This window comes from Micropterus dolomieu, linkage group LG01 (assembly GCF_021292245.1).
Source record: "Micropterus dolomieu isolate WLL.071019.BEF.003 ecotype Adirondacks linkage group LG01, ASM2129224v1, whole genome shotgun sequence".
NCBI lineage: Eukaryota > Metazoa > Chordata > Actinopteri > Centrarchiformes > Centrarchidae > Micropterus > Micropterus dolomieu.
The window spans coordinates 35,348,375-35,370,013 of NC_060150.1; the positions used below are offsets into that span (position 1 = coordinate 35,348,375).

Sequence of the window (21,639 nt, forward strand, 5' to 3'; positions counted from 1 at the left end):
AATTCAGTTCAATTTAATTTTCACAAAGTGAGCTTTGGGCCTAGTTGATAATCCAGTTTTGTGGCTGGACCAAACAAATCATATTTATTGAACATCATCAACCAACATCACTGTTTTCAAAAAAGGAATAGTCTGAATCTCACATAATTATATCCAACCAGATGTTCAATCAGCCTAAGGTTCAGATGTCCAGAATTTTTTACTTGTCATACTATCATTAATTCTGACATAAAAATGATTCCAGCATGGGAAAGGAACTATAATGTAGTGATCATACTAAATGTGACAATATATCATTATAAAGATATTAGATCGTACTGTTTAGCCCTATCTTCATGGCACCAAACATTTGGACTAACTGAACAGACAGAATACCTTAGCAGTGAGGCTGAAGAATCCCTTGGGTTCGACCATCTTTTCCAGCACGTGACACTTGATGCCAGCTGTGCTGTCATACTCATACATCACTCCGTACTCCAGGTGGACGTTATCTACTGTCAGACTGACATGGTCCTTCTTCCCGTCGATGATGGCTATAGTGTTGAATTTGTCCATCACCTCTGAGATGATCAAAATACAGAACAACAAGACAGTGGTAAAACAGATCTCTGGTAATTTGCACGCAAATATTGCAGCAAATCGCAAAAATTATGTACTGATCATGTTCTGTCATAAACACAGAGGATCCTCTTCATCCCTAAAAGTGTTTTCATCATCACACACTCCTCAGTGTGGGAGGCCTCAAACCACCAAATCTGCAGCTCATTTGTAAGGAAGACCCTCTGCACATGGTTTCCCTCCATCACCCCCCGAAAATGATGAGCAATTCCAAGAGCATTAAGTTAAGCGGCCCTGTGCTAACGCAATGAGTAAATACAACAATAAATCCTGCGCTGGAGCTGTTTGCTATGAAGGGAATAGCTTTGCTGTTTTACTTTCTCATTGGGATCCATAAATCAGAGGGGGAAATTAACACTTGATGAGCCAGAGGAGTGTTCTCAGACTAACGCACACCAGATGAGCCGGTGTGGGGCTCCAACTGAGTTGTTAAATGGAGAGGGGGCGACGGGCTCGTGTTCCCGTGAACAAGCCTGTGTTACATCCATAGACACCTTGAGCGTAATTTTTTTTCCCACATGAGTAATTCTCATGTAGTCACTTGTGAATGTGTGCATGTGTGTGCATGTGTGTGTGTGGTCACCTTCTACTTTACACTCAAAGCCGTCTCCATTCTCCTGAGGGGTTGGTTTCTGGTTAGTTTTCTGGTTGTCCTCCTTGGCGCTCTCACTGTTGTTGTACACCCACTTAATAGTATCTTGCTGCATAGGATTACAATAAAGGAATTTAATAATACGTTTATTATTTTTGCATCATTTAAAATATGAAATGATTGAAAGAGGATGTTTTGTCTTTATGAAATGATGGGAACGGGTGGCATTTCTACTGCTGGAAAGATGGGACATGAGAAAAACTAAAACTCTGAACACACATAACTTTAGTGTACTTTAGTGTGTGTACACAAGCTGAGGTTTGGGTTTGACGCAGCATGTTTCGCTGATTCTGCCCAGATATGGTGTGCAGTGTCACAGTTGAGTTGGCAGAGCATACAGTGAAAAGCCTTCACAAACATATGGGAACACGGTGCTTGGTGAGACCACAAATGCAAACCTATGCCAATCTCATCAATCCACTCTACCATGCCACACAGCCCCGTGTGCATCTGTCTGTGTCTGTTGTCTCTTCTCCACACCCAAGCCCGCAGTGGGTTTTCTGCCAAGGCTACATGCTGTGCCTGCCTCCTGGTCTGTGGTACAACCACACACACACAGAAAGAGACAGGGAAAGAGAGGGCGGTTCCTCTGTGTCCATATTTGATGTAAACCAGATCTCCAGTAGTGTTGGAACCCTGAAATGCTTCATTAAGTCTGAAGTCCTGACGGGGCTCAATTATAGTGACACACTACACTAACTCAATCCATGCACACACCCTTGGGTTTCTATTTTGTCACAATTTTCCCACCTTCAACAGGTGGACTGAGATTGCTCTCTCTTCCCCGGCACTTGTCTGCTGTCAACCACTCTCCCAGGGGAAAAAAACTGGCTGGCTTATCTTCCATATATTACTCCATATTTCTCCTCCGTGCCTCCAGGGATCTCACCCACTCTGAGCCCCAGCCACCCCCAGATCCTTTCCCACCTCTCTCTGCAGCCTGCCAGTCTTCCACAGCAGGCCCACCGCTGTGAGCCAGGGGTCAGCGCTGGCGGAGCCAAAACTACTATTATTTCTGCGTAATGACCCAAGAGAAGGAAAGAGGGAGTCAGAGAGAGAGGGAGAGAGAGAAAGAAAGTGATATGAAGGTAAACGGGAGCTAGGAGGTCTGTCTGCTATGTTTTTTCTCACGGTCAACTAGTCATTGTTCCCCTCTTTTCTGCTCTTTTTGTTCCTTTAGCTCTTTTCTGATCTCTCACACTCCCCCTCTTTCTAGTTTCATTACATAGCAATCAGATCAATCAACAAATTATCCAAACTTTCTACCAGTGAGGCCATGGGAAATTAAAGAGTGACCTCCAGATCTTTTCTTTTGGGACTATTTCTTCATAATAATCACATAGATATGTATTTTAAATTTTCATTGTAAATGTATGATACCCTAAATATCGGGTACTGCAACGTCTAGTTGGGTTTATCCTGCAGTTTATTCCCCTTTCTCCTTTCCCTACTTCTCCTCCTGTCTCACCTGTGTGGGTCGTCGGTACTTCCTGCACGCGGTGACATGAGCGATGACGCTGGCATGGCTCTCCTTGCTTACATTGATGCCGTTCACCTTGATGATGCACTGGCCCGGATGGAGACCGGCGATGGCTGCCACCGTGCCTGGCGTGAGACAGAGGAAAGCAAAAAAGAAAGGAGAGGCGTCAAGGGCAATAACTACAACATATTTACTGTACATGCAGGTGAAAGCTGAATCTGAATGAAACAAACACCGGCAAATCCCAAAAAATAACTGTCACATCTTCCACATCCTGTACACAAAATGAGGTTGAACAACATTCCTTTTGCGTCTTTGTATTTGCAACTTTGTTTCCTGTTTTGGCAGCTCAGGAGGAGTGTGAGGGAGAGCGTGGAGAGGAGGGAAGTTGTTTATCTGGGGTAGACGAGAGCCTCTCAGAGGGACGTGATTCTGAACATACAAGAACTTCAAGGTTTACAGCTATCAGAAGGAAGTGCATGGCAGACTAAATATTCCTCCCATTTGTTTTTATAGCTCCTTAAACACACACCATGCATACCTCACATTGCAACATATAGAATCTGTATTCCTACGGCGAAATGTTGTGAGAGTTATTTCATTTAGCTGCAGTTTCTCTATTGCTTTAACTGTCTTAGTAAGAAAGTGTTTCAACAGACAGGTCCAATGTACTAAATAATATACCACAAAAACAGGCTACAGTCCAACACAACATTAGGGACTGTTCAGATTTTAAGTACACGAAATGTGGTACAAGATATGGTAGTCTAACATTCGTATTGTTGGGGTTGCATCTCTTCGTGTGTGTATGTGTATCTGTTTTTCAGGTCTCAGGTAGGTTTCTCTTTGGAAGTGTTTTATATTTACAACAGAAACAGCATGTTTTTTGTACAAAAAGTACAAAAATTGGGATAGTTAAAGCATCATGGGTATAGTTACTGCTACTAAACAGGAGAGGAGACTGAGTCTACAGCCAAGTTAGCAGCTCTATGACGCCGTAGTCAGGCACAGCAGTGCTTTCAGCTAAATGCTAATGTCAGCATGCTAACATGCTCACAATGACAATGTTAACATGATAATGTTTTGCGGGTATAACCACTAAGATGGTGAATATTACCATATTCACCATCTTAGTGTTCGCATGGTAACATTTGCTAATTAGCACTAATGTGGACGTGAATGTCTGAACCATATTTTATGACAAGACATTTTACTCCATACCACAAATGTCAACTTCATGGTGGCGCAAAAGAAAAATTCATCTTTATCTTCTGGGCACCATGAATGTCAATGCAATCCGTCTTGTAGTTGTTGACGTTGTTCACAGGCAGACCGTCCGACTGGCTAGCCTGGCTTAAATTGGTACCACAAACTTCAAGAAAAATATAAATTGATGGCAAAGTGCACTCAAAGAAATGCAGTGTACAAACATAACAGGAATGACAGCTTATCATCAACAATAGTGCCAATATAAAACATTGAGAATGCAGAGAATTTTTTCTGCTCCTTCTCCTATCTCACCTCACCCTGTCTCTCAGTTTATCTGTCTCTAATTGGTATTACCTGGTCCTGTTGACCTCAGACACCAGGGGACAGCAGCTGTTATGACAATCCAAGGGATTAGTCATCTCCTATATCATCAGCTTTGTCTCGGGGGATCAGAGCATCTACTTCAAAACACAGAGCAGGTTCCCAGGCAACCACATCATCAAGCCAACACATGCACACACACAAACACATATACACACAAGCAGAGTCACACGCATGTAAGCACATACCCAGCACATTTCTGCCCTGCCATCCCACTTAGATTGCTTAAGGGAAAAAAACAAGATTCATTTCCCCAGAGAACAGCCAGACAAGGCCATGGATTGTTTTTGGATTGGACCCTATCTTGTGCCAGCCCTGATAGTGGTCCTACTAAACATGCTGTGTTAAGAGAAAGGAGGGGCTCTGATGAAAAAAATGTTGAGTGCTTCTCCATCACGCAGAGGAACTAAAGCGCTAAGAAAAACGTGAATAGGTACATGGGAATTATTGTGAAGTGGAAAGTGACTGATAACCGGATAATTTAGCAGCTTTGGCAGCACCATTAATGAACCAGCTGAGCCACATGGAGAGAATGAGCGGGGAAATTGTCCTCCTGTGGCCAAGTCACGCACACCCACCGAAAGATTGGTGTGGCAGCTGTTTGCCAGCTGTGCCACAATAAGGGAAAAATGATGGGAGGCCTTTTTCTGATGAAGCCAGACAGCTCGAGTGGTAGAGGCGGCGATCTCTTACCCCTTCCAACAGCATGGACTACAGAAGGACCAAAGCCACGAATCTGGAAACCCAACCCATCAGCCGAGTCTGGGATCTTTACCGTCCTGGGGACAAGATGAGGAAAAAGAGGCAAGCTCATACAAGATGGCTTTGACAATACTTCTTTGATAGGACCTTTGCACATACGCACACATTAACGTACGTGCATATGCAGATATGACTTACTCTCTTGGCTTGGTGCTAACCAGCACCCTGAGGGGTCCCTTGCTGTTGAAACACTGCCTGAGGAGAACTTCCACTTCAGAGAAAGGCCTGAGGAACACCATGTCTCCATTTATGGCAAACAACTTCTTCCCCACCTCCAGGCCAGCCATCTTAACAATAGAATAATAGAAGAGAAAAGAATAGATGATAAAAAAAGTATTGAGTCAAGCAGCAGGTTTTAATGTCACACAGAATCGCAATGAAGTTTTTGTCATTTTTAGCTTCAAGTTAACTTTTTTAGTATAAAGAACACAAATATTCCCAAAGGATTTCTATATATTACAAAGAAAAGTGTACACACTCCCATTCATAGGGGACAATATAGGATAACTTTTATCTTGGAGTATACAGCTGGATCCTGTTGTGGATTTCATCGTCCCAGATTTAATATTTAAAAAGCAACACCAGTCTCTATGCAATCCAGACCTTCCAGGCGCATTCAGCACTACTTCAGGGCTGGAGGGAATTATGGGTCGTGAGCTCAGATTGATCACATTTGCCTTCAAACCCCTCAGTCTCATTTCCATCTAGCAGATCAAAGATAAATACCAAAGGAGACCTCAAAAATATGGAGCCCTTTAATACGCTCTGTTCCTGCACACACAAAAAAGCTTCTAATGTTAGCATCAGTGTGCATCACCATGAAGCAGGTTCAGTGTTGGAGCAAACTGTTAAGAGGTTTATATTTTTATGACTGATGATCGAACCACATTTTAACAACAAAAGGCTTCTGCTGACTGCCGCTCATCTGCTATAAAAGAAATCACAGCTTTGCAGAATAACTTCTGGAAAACAAAATCAAATACATCAGAATGATGTTAAGTATAAATGAGGATACACTGAACCGCAGTCTGAACATCATAAAGCACAAAACACCCTCGGATCTTGGGCCCTACAAAGTTACAACAAAGAATACATTGACTTACTCTCCACAGTAAATGAAGCAAACTATCACATTAGTTGTGTTACACCATGTAATTTTATATAAAACCTGCTTTTTTAAATGAGAAGTAACACTGATATAGATTTCCTCCTTCACTTTCATATCCAGTGAGTGGAAATTTGCTCTAAAAACACAGCACAAAAACAACACGTGTGGTGCATACATGTACTGTATGTGTGTGTGTGTGTGTGTGTGTGTGTGTGTGTGTGTGTGTGTGTGTGTGTGTGTGTGTGTGCATTCTCACCTCTGCTGGGGAGCCCTTCTCTACAGATTTGATAATGGGGACTCTATTCCTCTCTTCCAGGCTGAAGCCATAGCCTCCATCACTGGGCCTTATCTGGAGGAGAAAAAAAAACATTCACGTCTCCCATCAGAAAAATCCCAAGCCAGCAGACCAAGACACTTTCACAGAGCACAAACAAACACACAAGAAGTAGACATTGGTACAGGCAGATAGCAGCCATGGTAGTATTTGCTCACTCCTCTGAAAAGACTGCTTACTGATGTATAAAATGGACTTTTGCAATGTTGTGAGTTTTCCCTCTCACTGCTGTGTGTTGTGATCATTTACTGTGCCTGTGGTTTGTTCTGAGTTGTGGATATATTGCAAAGTCATAGCATAGTACTGTATGTGAGCGCTCACCAGGAGAGACTTGGAGATGACGTTCTCAACTATTTTCAGGTCATGCTTCATTGGTTTGTGTTTGGTGTTGGAGCCCTCCATCTCCTCATCAGCAAAGAAACGAAACAACAAGGGCTCATCTTTGAATTCACTCTTTTCCAACACTGGAGGAGGTAACAACAAAGTTGTGGATGATTAAGTATCAGACAAACAAACTAAAATGACACTTGCTGAATAATCATATTTTTGGCAAAAAGATTGCTTTTAAACTTAAAGATGTTTGAAAGCCCCTTTATTACAGATCACGTACAAACACATTTGTGCTGTCAATTTTCAGAAGTTTACTATACATTTTTAGATTACTGGATGAATATTTTCTACTGTTAGAAGTAGCACAAAGGTTTGTCAAAGTTACATTATCTTTCTTGTGTATGCACTGCAGTACCTCAAAAAATATTATGAAACTTTGACAAAAACAACTTGACATATAAATATATGGAAAGTAATAGAAACCAATGGATGATTGGCTCTCTCAGGCATTCATTTTATGTTGGACACATGAACATGTGCAGTTCTTTACATTTCAGTGTTTGGTGCTGTACAGGAGTGGAATAAATAACAATTAGGAATCAAGCATTTTGCATTTGCGAGTTTTTCATATGGAACATGCCCAAGCACCCAATCCCAAAATGAACACATGCACTCGTTGAGAGAAAGGGAGACCCCGCTATTGTAGCAGAATATTACTTTTGGCACTTCTCTTGTATTTGTATTTGTACAAAACACTTTGAAATGACTACAGACAGTACAGAACTCAGCTGCCAGGTTACCTGTTTGTTTTAGGATTAATTTGAACATTGCATTTATGAATTTTAAGGCTCTCCATGACCTGGCTCCAGATTATATTTTAGACCTTTTAATCCCTTATGAACCTCTGTTGAGTTTGGCATCTTCGGGTAGGGGTCTGCTGTCTCTTCCAGAGTCCAAGCTGAAAACTAAAGGGGACAGAGCTGGGACGACTGGCTCCAGGAAAATAGGCTGACTGAGTCAGTGTCTTCTCTATTTTATTGATTTTTGATTTCTTGATTACAATTATTTAATTTTTGCCTTCCAAGTATTTTATCATTCACTATTTTCTATTAATTCTTTCTCTCTGTGAAGCACTTTTGTACTTTGTTTTGCTCTATAAATACAGTAGATTAGTATTATTGTTTTTATTATTTTGACTCAACCCAGTATCCACGGCAATATAACTCCTTCATATGGACTTTAATTTTGAATTGAAAAATAGCCCTGAGGGAAAAACAGAGTTTCCTTCAAACATTCCCTCACTTTATTCCCCTCAGGATAAGATATAGCGATAGTAGTTTTAATAGCTACATCCTCAGGCCAAATAACCTAATGGCACGAATGGTAAAAGGCTGTGGAAGTGAGAGAAGGTTTGATGGCTGGGGCTGTTCCATAGAAGTGCTTGTAATTTGTAGTGTGAGGCTTGAACTGTGGGTAGTTTGCAGCGGTTACATCACAGCGGTACAAGGAGACGCGCTGTGACTCATACTGTAGTGTGCATGATGTGAACTTTGGCAGACGGGAAGCGCAGAGTTAAAAAAAACAAACTCTAACCATGGATACTGACCATTTTGCACTTAAAGAGACAAACATCCATGTCATCTGCCAAGTTCTCACAGTTAAAGATAACCATTCAAGTGCCCTACACTTGGTTACTTAAGTCATATGCACATGCACAAGTATGCATGAAGTTAATGATAGTATGCATGAATACAGTCACCACACACACGCACACATACAAATTAATTCACTGGATTGGAAAAAAATTCTATTCCTGTAGCGTGTCAAAAAGGATCTTAAGTAGAAATGGAAAGAGAACAAGACTGGTTGTGTTCTAAAAGAGGATGCTAAATGCCAGGCGCCCTCTGTGCGATTTCTCCAAAGTATTCAACTCTCATTTAGTCAATGATGGAAAGGATTCCACAGTTTGTGAACAGCAGGATCAGAACTTTTTTTTTGGTGCGTTGAAATCCTCAACAGTGAAAAGAGTTTTACCGTGATGCATGAAGCCATTGTCGCACAGCTCCACCCCCAAGATCAACGCTTCCTCCCTGGTTCTGCAGTCCCCCTGCACCAGAGGACCCAAGAAAGAGAGGACGAAATGGAGAAAGGAGAGAGAGTGCATAGTAAAAAAAAGATGAGAGGAGAAAATGTAGAAGTAGAAAGAGAAAGAACAAAGAACATTGTATGTTTAGAGAAATGTCACACTCACCCCCCCCCCCCCCCCCCCCCCCCACCCCTTTGTTCCTGCACCCAATTGCACTAAGGCCAGCAGAGCCGCTTCACGCTCCATCTTGAACACAGCCAAAATCATGTCTAGACAGCATAGTGTGACAGCTCTTGAAGTCCCACTAAAGGAGCGAGAGCTATTCCCCTGGCCTGGGTCAAACACATTCATATGGACTACAACACCCACACACATGCACTTATATGCACATACAAGCATGTGATGTCTGCCATTGATTCTGTGGTGGTCGCCATATACATTTAATTTCTTTGTTGTCATACCGAACAGAACTTTCAATCTGTCAACTCTAAAGCGTCCTGTCAGAGTCAATAAAGCTCAGCTGTCGAATCAATTCCACTTTTCTTTCTTCATTTCCTTTTGGCTCTGCTGAGAGCCTCAAGTCTAATGGCAAGAAACGCTTTGTTGTCTCAGTTTCTTGCCTCAGTTGCACATTTGAAGTGACCAGCAAAACTGTGCGTGTATATATATATATCAAATGTTTATGTTTCAATGTATGTATTACAGTGTATGCATGTATTCAGGGGGGAAAAAACATGTAAGTAACTTATTACAGTAACAGTAAGTAACAAATATTGCTCATCCGTTACTGTGGATGAAGCAGTTTTAGGGCTTACCTGTGCAATAAGCCAGTCTATCAGCTTGTTGGCCATCACCACTGATTTGTAGGTCCGCAAATGGTAGTCCTTATCCCTGGATGGGCATAAAAGCAGAGAACTTCATGAATAGGATAAGAAAAACAAAATACAACCTTTAAACTTAGACTGTGCCATGCTACTATTCAACTCTGTGATTAACCTCAACTGTAATAAACTCCAATGGTGAACATGCAGAGATGTAATTGCTTGGTCTATTTAAACACAACGCCTAAAAGAGCGCTAATGATTCTCGCTGTCAGCAAGGCACGGTCACTTTTTAAGCACTGGCAGTTGCATCATAAATCTAAGTAAGTTTCTGACAGTCGGTGACAGCAAAACAGCATTCCTCCAAGCATGACTGGTAACGGCCCCTGCAGTATTTGGCCCTGGGGTGCCCTATGTCAGTCTGGTGTTGCTGGTCTCAGTGTTACCCACACCGTCGCACACACCCCGAGAATGCCGTCTGAAATGGAGCCGTGGCTTTCCCATGAACACAGGGGCCTCCTCAGGGACACGTAGGGGCCAAGCTGCAAGCTGGGAAAGTCCAGGACCGCCGTGACTTACTCCACTCCGCCATTTCCACCACATGCAAACACTCACTCAGACACACACACACACACGCTGTCTTGCACACACACAATTCTAGTCAAACATGACATGTGAGCCAAGTTAAAGTCCAATATCAGCTGTATGGACCTCTTCAGAATGTGAACCGTGAGAGACCAAAAGCTGCCCTGTTTCCTCCACAATGGAACATTGTGCTACGTAACTCCATTTGACAGCCTGTGCGGGTCTCTGATGAGGATGGTAGTGTTGGTAACTGCCGGTGAAGCGCGTTGCGCTGCTGTGCCATGCATAAACCACTTGGACCAGAAAGAGGCAAGAGGCACCCTGTTTTTCTCCGGAATAGGTTAAGGGAGACAGGGAGATTGGGGCTTCAGCGGCTGGTGCACGGTGAGTCTGTCAGAGTGACAAATTGGGTGTAAACAGCAGCCCAGTGGGCAGCCATATGTATGGCATGAGGAAACAGCAGTTTGAGGAGTAACAGAGGGAAAGGTCAGAGAGGTTGTTTTTAACTTGCTGTCCAAAGAGGAAAGCTTGCCTTGACATTTTGTTAGGGGTAAATGGATGATGAAGGAAAATGTTTCATTTTTAAAAGATTTTTTGGAAAATATCATGCATAGGATGCTGAAAGTTCAGCCTTTCATCAACTGTTTCAGTCCTGATGAATTACTCAAGCACAGTGTACCAAAAAAATCTAATACACACACACACACACACACACACACATCTATACTTCTCAGACGCTGAACTGAAATGAGTTTTTCCAATCTGAAGATGATTTACAAGTGACCTTCGCTGTACTGTGTGGGTTTGCAGCCTCTCTATGTGCATATTGTAAAGTCCTTCTCGTTGCATTATTAAACATTTAACTGTATTAACCTGTCAGTCAGATCTCCTGGAGTGGATGGATTCACAACTTCCCTGTAAAGAACGCTGCGGTGTCTGGGGGAGGGGGCGCACAGAAGCTGTGTGGGGTTGCGTAGTATACCCCCACCCCACCCCCACTCCGACCTTCGCTTCATCGCTCTTGATCTGCCAGGAAATTATACCTAATTAGGCAGGGACCGGTTGCTCCAATTAAACTCTAGCATTCCCAGGGCCTGTTATGCATTGTACTTGGCTCTTAGTGAGAACACACGACAGATATGCTAGCTAACAACACACACACAACTCCAGTACACCAAAAAAGAGTTTTTTTACATCAAGAAGTTTGGCCTCAATACAAACGCCAATGCTGACACACACACACACACATAAAATCACCCTTTAGGCTTTTTAGGAGTTGGATCAAACATAAATACGGAGAAGCTTTTATGCTGGAATACATGCAGGATCAGTGCGCCACCTCCAGCTATGGCACAGTTTTACTGGTGTGAAATTAAAGCTTTTCATCAGGCCATTTCAAATACAGCATAAACAGGCAACCTTGCTGCGGTGCTTTGCGGTTAAACTAGCAGCCAGCCTGCACCTCAAACACTGTTCATGCCTGCAAATTACTCCTATAAAATGAGATTGCTCCACGTCTAACTCGGTTAGACAAACGGATGTTTCATCACAAGTGCCAAAACTGCTCAAAAAACACCTGTTCCACATTTGGGTTTAAGTGACTATTTCATGGGCATTCTGGATGTTTCTGCTTTCACATGTTTACCCTAATTACCCACTATAAGATTCTCTGAGATTGACTAACTGGGAAGTAGTGTATCTGTGTATGTGAATGTACTGGAACAGAGAATATTTCAGAGAGTATTTCAGTACTGAACTTTTGAAAACAACACTGTTGAACTTACAGACAGATATGAAATGGCTATTTTACATTATGTTGAAGAATTGGAATCAATGTTTGCCTCGTGCAACATGACCCTGTGTCAGGCCTTTCAGAGCACAGGATCAATACACTGTCAGTCACACTCCAGTGAAATATGTAAGAGCTGTATTATAACCAGATGGCCCCTGAAAAAATGCTTTATAATAGAACTGATTTGTAACTGTGATGAATGGCTTGAGTAGTGTGATCCAAACAGAGTGTAGACACATAGCAAAGTGAACAGAAATTAGGTTTGAATTGAGAAACAGGCCAAAGAACTGCCGATATCCTTTAACAAAACAATCACAACTCAAGGTCCACATACTAGCTTCTTCTGAGATTTCAACTGTATTACACGGTCTTCATAGAGTTATTCTTCACGGAATAGAGTTTGCTTAGTTTTCAAGGAGATGGATCTGTTGATATGCAAGCACAGTAGCTGTTTAAATTGCATTCATAAAATTATTAGGACATCTCATTCATGTTGATTTGCTCTGGAAAAAAGCAGGATAAGCTTGCATATCAACAGATTCATCTCCATCACAACTGAGCAAAATCCTCTGATGAAGATCATGTGATACCACTGAAAGCGTCAGAAAAGGCCTGGAAGAAGCATTGATCTTGGGGGTGTGCTGTACGACAGTGGATTCATGCATCAAAGTATAGCACTTATCCCTGATGAGGATTTCAAAAGACCCAAACAAAGTTAATTTCATCTATAGCATTTTTAGGACTTCTCGTCCATGTTGGCTTTAAGTTAAGGCTTGAGCGCTGCCAGGAACCACCTTTCATGCTGATGAAGACCATGTGATGGGGTTTAAAGCTCAAGAAAAAGCTAGCAAGAAGAAGTTGAGTGGGGATTGTTTTGTCAAAGTACTATTTAGATGGTAAAAAAGGAACTTTTATGCTGACGAAGACGATGTAATGGGGTTGAAACCCACAGAAAGCTAGAAAGTTAGGATTGCTTGCTATTACTACAACTATTTCCAAGGTCCAGAACCTTGTCACATTGTTTACCATACCTTTCCAACAGGCTATAGTTAAAATTAACTCTCAAAGGCACCAATAGAGATTCATCACAATATTATCCATTTATCGGAGTCCCAAACTACTTGCAACATCTGATTGACTCAATCTTCCTCACCACTTCTGTGTTTTGAGACCAGGCAGATGCACCTGCCAAGCTCCATCACCACCGCACTCAATCACCATCAGTGCCAACTCCTCCTAAGTTAGTTTTAAAAACAATGAGCTCATAGTTCACCGTTATATTTCTCTACTCCACTCTGCTTGCTTTGTGGTGGAGCTATTTTTAGGAGCAAGAGTCAGATGCTAAGCTACTGTAGCCCCACCTGGCTGGGTTGCAATGGAGTGGGGGGAAAAATGTCCACCAACCTGATGACAGGAGTGAAGAGGCTGTGAAGACGACAGAAGAGCCGAACACCCTGGGAAAAACAAGAGAGAAGATTTCAGTTATGTCAGTGATAGGGGTGTAAATTTGATTTATATTAAATTAGGTCAATTAAATTAGCTTAAATACCTTAGATATGACATCATGCATGTCACTTCTGGGGTGGTAGGTGCCATCGTCGTAGCGAAAGCGGTACAGTACAGGCTCAGGTTTGAATTGGTGTTTGTCTGTGACTAAAAATGCAATTCAAAACATGAGGAGGTTTCTGAAAGGAGATGCGTCAGAATGAAAACAAGTGAAAAAGTCTCAAAACCCTAAGGGAGCACTATTCGTCTTGCTTCAAATTTGAAAGCATAAGAGGTTTAAAAAACATATTCAAGGCAAGCAGGGCTGTGTGGTGAAACAAGCTTTCGTGACAAGAGGAAGACTCAAACCTCAAGCGGAGTGGCCACAGATAACGCAGCTGCTCAGAGCTCCATGCTCCTCTTGCTTTAGGGGACTTTGTTGAGGACCCTCCTAACAGTAATAATAGTTGGCTCTGTATTCCTGGCTGCAGCCATGCCGGTTCCATTAAAGGTTTTAATGAAAAGATATTCTCTCGTGTTTCACATGGGGACTTGTAACTGCACTGTGAGAGAGCATGGCTCGGAGTTATTCCTCTCTGTCAGGCACAGCTCTACAACCCAATCTCATCGCTCTGTGAGAAAGCAATAAAGCACCCCCAAGTGATTTAAGATACAACTTGGCTTGGGGCCCTGCTCTTTTGAGGAAAAGAATATATGCAAAGCAGTATGCGCCATTTAGTGTGAATGCAAAGCATTTGCCAGCTGAAGCCTCATGTGCTAAATACACTTGTTACCCAAAGCCACAGAACAGCCATTGAACAAATACGACACAAACATTATGGCAAGAAGAGATTAATGATCATAATCCCTTACCTAAACATTGTGTCAAGGGAGTGTTTAAATGGGGCACCTGCTAAGAAATAAATAAGACAGCTGCATCTACATTGTAGGCTGAAGCCAGGGAGTGAAAGTATTGTGAAACTCTGCTTGTTGAATGAGGAACATTCATTGGACATGGCCAGAGGTTAAGTCAGGCAATGGCAGGCACTTGCATTCTCTTTCTCCGTGCAGCACAAAGTAAATTCAACTGTGGTAGATTTGGTGTTAGATCTGGAACAGCAAAGGATGACACAGCAGGTCTGAGTGGGCGAAGAGAATGGAGATAACTGTGAGAACTAACCATGGTGGATGATGCCATTCTCCAGCAGAGCCTGACCCAGGTGAACCCCTTCCTCTGGGTTGCCTGTCTCACCGATTTCCATCAGCCAAGACACAAGCTCACTGGGGACACACAAAAGACAACATTGGAATAATAACACGCACATTCTCACTCAGGGACAACACAAGAAACACACAAAATCCCCATAGGAAATCCCATCACGCCATAAAGGAGAAAGTGAGTGATCAGTGGAGAGAGCTTTGATTTTACTCTTGATCCGTAAATATGAAAAAAGTGGTGACCTTTGCCATCCTTCCAAAGAGAGCCTTTACAACTTGCCACAAACAACATTTACTCTAAATTGATGTGACTATGGCAACAAACACTATCCTGGTAAAGAGGAGTGATTTATTTATTGTATGTGGCCACAACTGTTCGTTAAAACAACCAGCAAGCTTTAGTTCGTGTGTTTTATCTAGTTTATGTAACTATATTTATTTTCGACAAACAATGCCACACTATCAAAAATTAAGGATTTGATTGGATATTTGACGTTCGTGATGGAAAATGCAAGATATCTTTTGCTCTGCATCATTTACAGCTGGGACGAGGAAACAAACCAACCACCAAATCAACAAACACAGCATCCGATCTTCTGATGGCCCGAATGAGCTAAATGGGATAATTCTCCATAATTTAGTGACTCTGAGAGATTGAGAGAGAGTGAGTACGAGGACAAATTAGGAAAGAGAGAGGGTTGGCAGAGATCTGATTACATCCTTGTTGTCGTATCTCCCCATGAAAGCCAAACAAACACGGCCAGTAGGACCACTGGAATTCTGTGGAATTCACTTCCAGACCATGACAGAAGTGGCCGGGTGTCCAGCCAACAGGAGCTGACCCACTGACCAAACACCCCACGTCCACCTCCTTCTCTATCCGTCCAACATCCTACACCCTTTAACCACTCATCCATGGCATCTTTTTCTCTCAGCAACAGACCACAGGGGAAAAACACAAGTCTATAACAATGTCAATTTGTCAACCTCTGTACCTTGACCATGGAATGAAAAACACCCAGAAAGTTTGGACTACGCAGTTCCCATGGCCTTGAGCAGATTAGGGTCGCACTTTCATGCAATTTAAATCCATAAGCGAAGCAGGGCGAAATAGTCCAAAATCACTGTAGGCCTACATAATGGATATGTCTATTGGCTTTTATTCAGCCTTTAAAGGCCCGAAAAACAAATTATTTTGTCAATGAACTACTATTAGCAATGGGGTCCTTCATGAACACAAAGTTAGAAAATCTTTGGTTATTACACATCAAAGATTGCTGTATTAATGTGATTTCTTGTTTGTGCTACTCTCATTGGTTTGGAAAGCTGACAAAAAGTTGATGTCACATACGTCCCTGCACTAGTCAGGACTTTAAATCATTATGTGACGACAGTACTGATGAAGCAGGCTAGCTGAGTCTTTGACTGTTAAACTCTTTATAACTACTACCCAACAACTGATTTTTCCATCCAAACTTTTACTCTTCCTTACATTTTTTCATGAATATTTCATGTTATAGAGAAATACTTTGGATTTGAAACCAAGTTCTCAAAGGCTAAGGAAAAGAACATTTATAGTGGTGCTAATAGCAGAATTTCAGGAGCAGGACCACACATCAATTACGTCATTTCCAGCATTTCCATTTGTATCCACACAACCACTATTCAGCAACTGCGAGCCTCGTACATCTTTCTGTTTTGTTTGTCAATAAATCATTTAATCGTATCTGTTGATTGTGGTCCTTGCTAGTGAAGCAATAGTTCAACAATTTAAGAGACAAGCTTAGTCGTTTTCTTGCCAACAGTTAGATGAAAAGATCGATACCACTCACATATCTGTCTGCTAAATATGAAGCTACAGCAAGTAGCAGTAGTTTAGCTTAGCTTAGCGTACAGATTGGTTCTATCTGGTAACAGGTAGCAAACTATGCTCAGTAGCACATCTAGAGCTCACTTATTAACATGGTACATCTCCTTTGTTAAATCCATACAAAAAACAGAGTGAAAATCTAAGTGTAAAACTGACAAGGAGTCTTATTTTGCTCGCCAGTCATCAGAGATTGTTAACTGTAAAACCGCAACTTGCTTTTGTACAGACAATACAAACACAATATCATGTGTTAATTAATAAGCTTTGCAGGTATGGGTAAGTGGATTTTGTTACCTTCAGACAGAGCCAGGCTTGACGTATCCTCCTATTTCCAGTCATATTCCAGTCATGCTAAGCTAAGCTAACCAGCTGCTGGCTGTAACTTGATATTTAGTTACATGAGAGTAGTAACAATCTTCTCATCTAACTCTGCGGAAAAAAAAAATAATCGTGTTTCCCAAAATGTGAAAATACTACTTAGTTTCTCTATGTCACCTTTTTTTTTCAATCATCAAATCCCAGACAGTATTTACTTTCTACTCAGCTCCTGCTAAAACATATGGTATTCCACATAATGTCAGAAAGAAAGAGCAGAGGCTGACAAAGACAAAGGGCATTTCTTACAGGATGTCTAACCTTTTCATTGAGCTCTTAAGGTCTTTAATGTGACAACAAGCTGACACTATTGTCTGTCATATGTAGAAGACACTTTGAAAACACTTGGAATCTCTTTTGTTTTTCTGTTTATTCCAAGTTCAAAATTGGATGATAACTGCAAGAGGTGGCTGTCGCACACATTTTCTTTGATGAATTACCCTGTCACAGGGACCAAACCACAAATACGATTGTACCACTTAAAGGGGAGGAGTTCCAGTCCCAAAAATAGCCTTCGGCCTTCAAAATAAAAAGGGAGAAAGAGGAAGCATGGAAAGAGAATAAAGAAAAAGGCATTTCACAATGGAGGGAGTGGGCTGAGTTGAAGCCATAGGCAATGTGGCTTTCATCAGACATACCATGCTGGTTCCAATTCCCCAATTACGCCTACATGTAATCATCTCCAAAGTTATCTCAGACAGGGGAAGTACAGAGGGTCCCGATATGTCTTTTCATCCACAAGTGGTCATCCAGGTGTTGGCCAAGTTGTATAAACAAGGATAGGTTTCCAAAAGGAGCTTCCCTGAGCTGCTTTCTCACCATATGATCTCTTCAGACTAAACGAGGTACCCACATATGACCAACGTTTGATCCCTTTAATCTTTTTAGCTGACAGATCCATTCCTCCCCCAGACCGCGAGGGATCTGGTGTTGTCTGCATGGACCAAAGGAGAAAGTCACTCCTCATTCCAAACCACTATGCGATGTAACATGGCCACAACTATGTCCAATTGGACTTTTTGGTTGTTGTTTTTTTCCTCTCTCCATGCTTTATAAAAATAACAAGGATTTTGAAATGGTTGTTTAAGCTCTTGGTGATTTTCAGTGTGATTATTACCAGTCAAAACATCTCTGTAAAGATTTTAAACAAATCGAAAACATGGGTCATTCTGAAATGCAGTGAGGCGTTTACAAGGGAAATTTGTTATGGGATTTTCAGTCAAGATAGGAGCACAGTTTAAATATCATCTAACCAAGACTGTCTTGAGAAAATATTTTATTTCATTTAATCACTTCTTAAATTGCATAATGTCATCACTCTATAAAAAGACTATTGGCCGTCACATACAATTTTCATTTTCAAACAAGGAGAGCTCTTTGGCTGCAACCAGATGTTTGTAGATTTCTTCACCCTGATCCAGTTTTGTAACCTTCCAATGTGGGAAGCACATTATTGCAAGAGTAATTTGTGTTAAATGTGAGAAATGGGAAGAAGAATTGAGGTTACAGATTTTCTCTCAGTTTAGGAGAGCAAAGGGTGCGATTTCCCATCAAGAGTTCCTGTAAAAAGCTAAAAGGCTCAATGAAAAGAAGATTATATCAGCAGATAGTTTGGGGATCACATGGTTCTGGTCCTCTTTTACATCGATGTTTGGAGTTGCAGTCTGTTGCCCCTAAATATTGGATTTTGAAGTAGATTGCAGGAGATCAAGAATTTAAGATTATAATTTTAAAGTAGAGCTGGCCAATAAAACAATAATGACAAATATCAATAACAACATAATCAATAAATGTTTGATATAATTAAACAAACAAATTAGCACTTTTTGTTTCTACTAAGATATTTATTTTGTAAAAATAAAGGAAAAGGGACTGAAAAAAAGATTTTTATTAATTTTACACGTGAATATTTGTTGAAATTTTTTTTATTATAATTTTTTGAAAGTTTTACCTCAGATTTGTTAAATGATCCACTGTTTGGCATCAAGTGTTTGTGATGTTGTAACCATAAATAAAACCACAATTAACCATCTGGTTTCTACAGCTTTCAGACAGGAGCAAAAATCTATGAAATCAGTTAATCTTGAAAGAAATAATGATTTGACATTTATCGTGATAATTATCAATATGGAATGATATAAAAATCTTTTACCGTGATAAAATTTTTGGCCATATCGCCCAGCCCTTATTTGAAGGGTTAACTTTGGCATTTTTCAACCTTTTTTAAATCTTTTCCACAGTGTTGTCAGACACTAACAATCTGAGTCTGTCAGTGGCAAAAACGAGCACTTTAGTGGATGTACTTTGATGGGGTACAATTTCTCGCAAGGATTATGTTGCAGCCCTGTTTCGCTGCTACCGACTATAGTGTGCTCGCTCAATACTGGACAATTAGTCACATAGACACCCTTTAAATACCCTTTAAGAAATGTTTCCCAGGACACGATTAAACCTTGGCCAAACTTAGTTTAAACTAACTTTTTTACTCCTTCACTTACATTCACTTACATCTACTCATGCATGCTTAAAATAGTTAGACAGGTTTTTGTGCAAAGTACCCTTTACAGTAAATGTTCTCACCTATCAGCAAATGGAGGATAGATTGGCAAAAGTAAACATTGAAAGTGCACTGACATAGCTGTGCAAACTCAAGGACACGAATACACGATGAACATCTTACAAGTGCACACACACACACAAAAACACATACACACACACACACAGCTGGTCACTGGCATAATGGGCCCTCCACTGCAGTTACCTCATGGATTCCTCAGCAGAGAGCTTATTGTAATCTAACATGGGCGAGGGAGAAAGCAGGCAGTCAGCTGAGCCGCACAGGGATATCTCCCTGTGATTTACGACTGGCATTCAATGGCCAATCCGTCCCCAGACACCACACCAATAATCCCTAAATAAGATTCATGGGCTAAATCTGGCTGGATTTGATTTTCCCATGACTGAGACTGCAGATACACATAACACACAGTCTCCTGAACAAAAGGCACCGACGCTTTCTTCTTCCCGGCTGCTGTCTTTAGAAACCCATGTCAATTTAAAAAATGAGAGCAGGGATGGAGATCTATATTACTGTGTAAACTGCTGTGAAGATATTACCATACACTGTAGGTGCTAATGTGACTTATTTAACACAGTGCAAGGCCTACCTACTTGACATCAAATATAAGTACCTATACATCTGAGAATACACATAATATTAGATATTCATTCTGGTTTAATCTCAGAAACTCACAACACAGTCATCCACTTTGACACTCACTTGCTCCCTCACATGTGGTCACACCAATGTGACACAGAGGAAACCACAAGGACTGAACACTCAGCAGCTTCCTCACCGGACAAACCAAAGTGTAGAGATTAGCAACTACAATCTTACCTTCCCAGGAAGCACTTGGGGAAGGTGGTGAGCTTGCGCTTCCGGTCCTTAATGAGGTTACCCTTGGTCATGAGGTTGTAGAGCTTCTCTCCCTTCTCTGACACCATAACCCATGTATCCTGCTCCATGCCAAGCCTCAGACCTATGCAGCAAAGGAGAGAGGGGGCAGAAAGTCTGTCAATATCGTGGCATTAATAATCTTTGCTCTCAGCTCCCAGACTAGATGTGATATCAGTTCCTAGCTAGAGAAAGTTAATGTCCCCTAATTTCACAAGATAATTAGCCGTGCCTTTTAGTGTCTGCTTATAGTCTTAATCAGGGATAATGACTGACACTATTAAGAGTTTATCTTGTACACAATCTCAAAATGGGTAATATAGAAACTCTCTTTATTGTGTGTTTACCCTGTAGGAGTGCAAACCTGTAAATCTGTTTTAACACACTTCAATCTGCTAGCGTATGACACACACAACACTACCGCCTTGCTCGCTTTTTCTTTCACTCTTAGATGCAGATCCCACAACTAATCAGGGCTCACGTTTTCAATTATCCCGGTTAAATTGTCTTGAATTGATATTCCCAAACACAGCATCAATTCTCAGTTATTTGATTCAAGACAGATGCTGAGAAGGAAAAAAATAAAAGGGTTTCCCCAACTGAGCGCACAGAAAGTGAACCGACCCCCACCCTGATACTGCTTCACTAAAGCGCTTTCTTACTTTTCCTCCGCTCCCTCTCTTTCATGATGGCCTCCAGCCACTCCTGCTTCTCCTCCGGGGTCTTGGCCATGCAAACGAACCACTTGTTCTTGGCCGTGTTGTGGATCTTCCAGCCGTTGTTTACTATGTTCCCGCTGCTGTGGTAGTCAGCTGTACAGCAGGGTAGAAGAACACAGACACAGTTTGACTTGACTAGTTTTAGAAAGTCCACTCCAACAATCTCTGAGGGGGTGGAACAACGCAAGTCCACTATTTTTGACTCATTGAGGCTCAGAGTAGTTTTTCATGTTTCAAGGGTGGGGCCATCAATTAGTGGCTGTGCTGATCATGAAACTGTAAACAGAGTTGTTGGGAAGTCGGATTCATAGTAAACGAGAGTTACCGCAGAAAACATAGCAATAACATGAGGCACCACTA

At 41.5% G+C, this 21,639-nt stretch overlaps 1 protein-coding gene across 2 annotated transcripts in view; it reads right to left on the reverse strand.

Annotated features, from left to right (window-relative positions):
* prex2 (phosphatidylinositol-3,4,5-trisphosphate-dependent Rac exchange factor 2) overlaps nucleotides 1-21,639 on the reverse strand; it is an 87,497-nt gene that overhangs the window by 38,108 nt on the left and 27,750 nt on the right. For both annotated transcript variants that reach the window (XM_046066835.1, XM_046066845.1), the window contains exons 9-22: nucleotides 21,223-21,372; nucleotides 20,504-20,645; nucleotides 14,824-14,924; nucleotides 13,708-13,811; nucleotides 13,563-13,612; nucleotides 9,776-9,851; nucleotides 8,909-8,981; nucleotides 6,866-7,008; nucleotides 6,467-6,559; nucleotides 5,241-5,389; nucleotides 5,034-5,119; nucleotides 2,739-2,875; nucleotides 1,202-1,319; nucleotides 376-560 (exon numbers count right to left, since the gene is read on the reverse strand). In XM_046066835.1, coding sequence (XP_045922791.1) covers nucleotides 376-560; nucleotides 1,202-1,319; nucleotides 2,739-2,875; nucleotides 5,034-5,119; nucleotides 5,241-5,389; nucleotides 6,467-6,559; nucleotides 6,866-7,008; nucleotides 8,909-8,981; nucleotides 9,776-9,851; nucleotides 13,563-13,612; nucleotides 13,708-13,811; nucleotides 14,824-14,924; nucleotides 20,504-20,645; nucleotides 21,223-21,372 — 1,607 coding nt within the window. The remainder of the gene's footprint in view (nucleotides 1-375; nucleotides 561-1,201; nucleotides 1,320-2,738; nucleotides 2,876-5,033; nucleotides 5,120-5,240; nucleotides 5,390-6,466; nucleotides 6,560-6,865; nucleotides 7,009-8,908; nucleotides 8,982-9,775; nucleotides 9,852-13,562; nucleotides 13,613-13,707; nucleotides 13,812-14,823; nucleotides 14,925-20,503; nucleotides 20,646-21,222; nucleotides 21,373-21,639) is intronic.